Source organism: Onychomys torridus, chromosome 16, assembly GCF_903995425.1.
Source record: "Onychomys torridus chromosome 16, mOncTor1.1, whole genome shotgun sequence".
NCBI lineage: Eukaryota > Metazoa > Chordata > Mammalia > Rodentia > Cricetidae > Onychomys > Onychomys torridus.
Window position 1 is genome coordinate 63,215,388 of NC_050458.1, and position 5,076 is coordinate 63,220,463.

The 5,076-nt window shown below is 43.4% G+C and overlaps 1 protein-coding gene across 1 annotated transcript; it reads right to left on the reverse strand.

The window, feature by feature from the left end:
• Positions 1-3,288: 3,288 nt before the first annotated feature.
• On the reverse strand, positions 3,289-4,206 carry LOC118596776 (olfactory receptor 8S1-like). Its single transcript, XM_036207657.1, has one exon. The coding sequence runs from the start codon at positions 4,204-4,206 to the stop codon at positions 3,289-3,291; it is 918 nt and encodes a 305-aa protein (XP_036063550.1).
• Between the last annotated feature and the right edge of the window lie 870 nt (positions 4,207-5,076).

Genomic DNA, 5,076 nt, shown 5'->3' on the forward strand with positions numbered 1-5,076 from the left:
TGATAAACATTTTTAATAAAGTCACAGGACATAAAATTGCCACACAATAATCAATAGCCTTCCTGTATACCAATAATAAACCCCCCAAGAAAGTAAAGTGTTCTCACATATACAGAGCCTCAATTTAAATGTGTAGATGGTTGTTTGGTGGGTGTGAAGGACAAGAAACTGGAAGAGGAGTCGTGAAACTGGAAAAGGAGATGTTAAAAGGAGAGGAAAAAGTGAAAAAGGAGAGGGCAACAGAATGGGACATGAAGGGAGGGGCTGATGAGATAGCTCAGCGGGAGGATGCTCTTGTCGGCTAGACCAACACCTTGAGTTTGGTCCCAGGAAGAAGGAACTTGCAAGTGGTCCTCTCCGTGTGTGCACACACAAACCAAATACGGAAGTGAATGTAAGGATTTAAAAAGAAAAAGAAAGCAAAGGGGAAGTTTTGGGAAGAATAGGGAGCAGGGAGGCAAGGGGTGGGGAGAGCCTTGTGGGAGGAGAAACAGTTAAGAAGAGAGTGTAATGAAGTGCTGTGATGAAATGTGTTACTATGTGTGCTAACTGAAAAACAATTAACCGGAAAAAGAAATTGAGCTTTTGTACTCTAAGGAGGGTAAATGCAACAACTGAACAACAGATCTCGTACTATATAATTCACTGTTCATAAGGAAAGAACTCATACAATCATTTCAGTGAATTTATTCTTATTGAGCACATACTTCTTGTGTATCTCCTCTACACAGAAGAAAAAAAAAAAAGACAAATAATCCTTGATCTCAATAGAAGCAGAAAAACATTCGGTAAAGTCTCCTCCCAGTTCTTCACAAACTATGATTAAAACAGAGTTCTTCTGATAAGGTGTTCATTCAAAAACAAAGCAAAACCATTATCTATGATGCTGAGATCTAATCAATCTTAAGTACAAGAAAGCAATTCTCAAGGTCCTGGCCACTAAATAAACTTGAAAATGAGATACATAAATTTATATAAAAATTATTTCCCTTCAAGATGAAATAATTAAAGGTGCTTTAAAAATTCAATAGTATCTATGAATAAGATACTAGAACTAGGAATACAGTTCAAAAACATATAAAAAAAAATGTACTAAAATGCCACAGCAGCCTATACACTGGAAATATAACTTATAACAACAGCCAACAAAAGCTGTATGTGCTCTTCACCGAGAGCAACTGCAGACGTCCTGAGGACCAGGCGGGCTGCAGCTGCAGTATGACTGAGCTCATGGGCTGGAACGAGGCTGACCAGGGAGAGACTGACATTTGTACATCAGACACATTCATGTAATTAGGATTTGGAAAGGGTAGGCATGCTGAGAACTCACCACAAATATACTTTCAGCTTCCCGACCCATAACTTCCACACTTAAAATACATTTTTTGGACAGTAAAGAGAGTAAAATATTTTTTTAAGTTTCATCTATGTGTACTGCATTCACAGCATCACCCCCCCCCCCAACACTCCTCCCACATCCACCAATGCCCTCTCAAATTCATGGCCTCTTTTTCTTTAAACATTATTGTTACACAAATGAATGTGCAAATCCAACCTGCTCAGTTGACTTAGTGTGTGTGACTCATGTGTGTATGAGTCATGGCTGACCACATGGTATCAGATAACCGTGTAGAGAGGGCGTCCCTGGAGAAGACTGAGGCTCCCTCCAGCAGCCATTCATTAGCTCTTCAGCACTATTTCAGCACTCTTTAAATGGTAAGGAAGATACAAGAAAGTGTGTGTGGGTTGGGGGTAGATTTGTGGTTCTCTCTCTCTCTCTCTCTCTGCCCCTCCCTCCCTCCCCTTCTCCTTTTCCTGTATCTTCCTCTCCCTCCCTTCTCTTCGTGTATTTGTGTCCTTTTCTTTTGTTCTGTTGGAATCTATGTTCTTTGCTGCTGAGGGATACAACATGAAAAGGGGAAGGTGACGACTGACAGCTTGTAAATATGTCAAAACCAAAAAAAAGCAATTTCAGAAAGAAACTGTTTTTGACCACAATAATTTAATTTACTCTATACAGCCCTCCAAACCCTTATTATAGTAAATCGTGCAATTACCTTTCACAGTCTAAGGCATCCTTCCTGAAATTCTGTCACTTTCTTCTGGGTCTGTGACACAGATTCTGCCCACCACCTACTGGGTCATTGACAATCTCACAGCGTGACACTTTGACAGCCTGCGGGCTGATTGACAGAGATGTTGGTCTAGCAAAGTGAATAATTTCTCATCATCAGTCTCCTCATGGATAGGGTTGTTTGACCATTGAGCAAATAACCTAAAGTCGCTATGTCAACTGTAGTCTATGGACATGGCTGCGTCCGAGAAGCAACTTCAGATGCCCCAACTGTCCTCAGATGTCTATGTGTATATGTCTATTGTGGTACCCATGTATCTTTTAAATTCTTTTCTTGAAAATGGCATAATCTAATTTCCTCTTAAAATATTAGAAAACTGTGATGGACATGAGGATTACAATTCGTTAGTTGAGTCCAGGATCGCAGGAAGAGTCCATTATCAATATGGTAAATGAAAACAGGTTTTGGTCTAAGTCCATTTGGCTCAAAATTCCAACCCCAACACTTACCTCTCTGAGACAGTTTTCTCTTCTTCAGAGTAGGGATAACTGAAATATTTACTCAATGCATGTGTTGTGATAATTTAAATGGGGTGGTATATGTAAGTGGTTTAACACAGTTCATGACATAATGTAATGTTCATGTTTGTGTTTCTGGCCTTTGAAGAAAGTCTGGGATAACTCCAGTGATCCCACAGCAGGGGCTCTTGCACACATTGGCTGCAGGTGAAAGACAGATCATTTCATCTTACAATCTCTCCTTAACTTTCAAATTCCTCTTCGAGTGAATGATCTACCATTGGCCCTGCACTCTTTTCTCTACTACCGCCCCGACCAAAGGAGTGAATACCAACCAGGGTTGGGGAAGGACTTTGAGACACACGATGAATGGTCTCTGAAGCCACTCTGAACAAGTAGTCTAGTTTCTGGAAGAATGAGGAAGACAGGCTGAGAAGACAACAGTGTCTACCAGACTGTGTATAACGACGAAATACAGAACTTCACAAGAGAAATCTCTTGTCTTATCCTCTGAGTATGGCCAAACTGGGGTCATCCCAAGAAAGTCACTCTCCGCCTTTTGAAGTCCCTTTAAGAAAAAGAGGTGAGGATTTGTAGAGACGAAGCTCTCCAGGCACTCTCTGCATCCAGGCACTGTTTAACAGAGTTCTACCCACTTCCCCATCACTCTGGTTTTTAACCCATTCTTTGAAACACTACAAATATTTCCTTAGCAACCTTCTCATAGCTGCCTTCACCTCCTTGTTCTTCAGGCTGTAGATGAGGGGGTTCAGCATGGGGGTGATGACACTGTACTGCAAAGAGAAAATCAGCTCTTGAATGGATCCTGAATTTGGCATGAGATAGCGGAGTAACCCTGAGCCGTAAAAGAAGCTCACTGCCGTGAGGTGGGACGAACAGGTAGAAAAGGCCTTGCTTCTCCCAGAGGTGGAGCTGATGCCCAGGATGGTGAGCAAGATGCGAATGTATGAGAAGAGTATGAGGAGGAAGTTTCCAAAGAAGTGGATGAAGCTGGAGCAGAGGAGGGTGGTGAAGCTTGCAGAGACATCAGAGCAAGACAAAGGGTAGAGAGAGGGCAGCTCACAGAGGAAGTGGTGGATATTCTGAGCCTCACAGAAATCTAGATTCAGAGCCACAAGGATATTGATGAGAGCATCCAGAAAGGCCAGGCCCCAAGAGCCCCACACCAGCCCTGCACACAGCTGTCTGTTCATCACTTGACTGTAGAGCAGAGGAGAGCTGATGGCCACATAGCGATCATAGGCCATGGCTGCCAGTAGGCAGGACTCGGTACCTCCAGTGGCGAACACGAAGAAGACCTGAGCCAGGCAGCCCTCCACCGAGATGCTCTTCTTCACAGACAGGAGGTTCTCCAACAGCTTGGGCACTGTGACCGATGAGTGGCAGAGGTCCAGGAAGGACAGTTGTCCCAGGAAGAAGTACATGGGTGTGTGGAGGTGGGAGTCAATCTTGACCGCCAGCAGCAGCAGCAGGTTCCCCACGAGGGTCAGAAGATAAATGACCAGGAAGAGCATGAAGAGAAGAGTCTGCGTCTGGGCGTCACCAGGCAGCCCGAGGAGGATGAACTCCAGGACAGTGCTGTGGTTCCTCATCTCCCTCAGTCTTTCTCTCGAAATGTGAGAAATCAAATGGGGGCGCCTCTTCTTACGCCTAACAAACATGTAAGTGTCTGTCCCTCTTCCTCAGTCAGTTGCACGCTACTTAAAAATAAGTGCTGACATCGGAATCAGTGCCTGCTTGAGAGAGAGTTACATTCCTGGTTCTGTGTGAGGAGAAGGGTGGATAAAGCAACAAAAAACAGCCCTCATGTTGTTTTAAATAAGACTAATGTTAACTGTTCTCCGAACTGGACTTTTTTTTTTTTTCCTCAAAATGAAAACTTTTTTTTCTTTTGGATTTAATGAAGTATTCCTAGTGGAAGCCAGTTTGGCATGGTGAGAGATGTCAAACTTTTGAAAGGTGTGCAGCCTGATTTAAAACAGAATTCTGAACCCTTTTAAAGAACAAGAAAACATATTTTACATGCAAAAAAAAAAAAGTGATTAACTTGCCTAGGTCACTGGAGCAGGGCCTCGGCGTCTCTAGAAATCCCTTCAAGGATGGAAAACTCTCCCTCAGACACAAAGGCCGGAGTGAAAATCTTACAAGGACATTTTCCAGGAGGGACAGCTTGGAAGCTGTGCTCTGTCCGGAATCAGGGGTGCTGTGTAAGAGCTGTGTGAAATTTACGGGATTAAAATCATCATTTCTTTTTTAAACCTGGAGCTGCAAATTCACTGCTCTCAGAGCTTTGCGTATTCTGATTCCCAGTCCCAGTTTTGAGTGGAAACGACTCTGAGACTGTGGCCACTGTGTGCTTGGTGATTGTCACAACTAGGTACAGTACGAGTGGCCCTTTTCCCAAAAGGACCTGTCTGGAGGAACATTTTCAGACGGGGGCCCAGAAGCGTACCTAGCTCTGT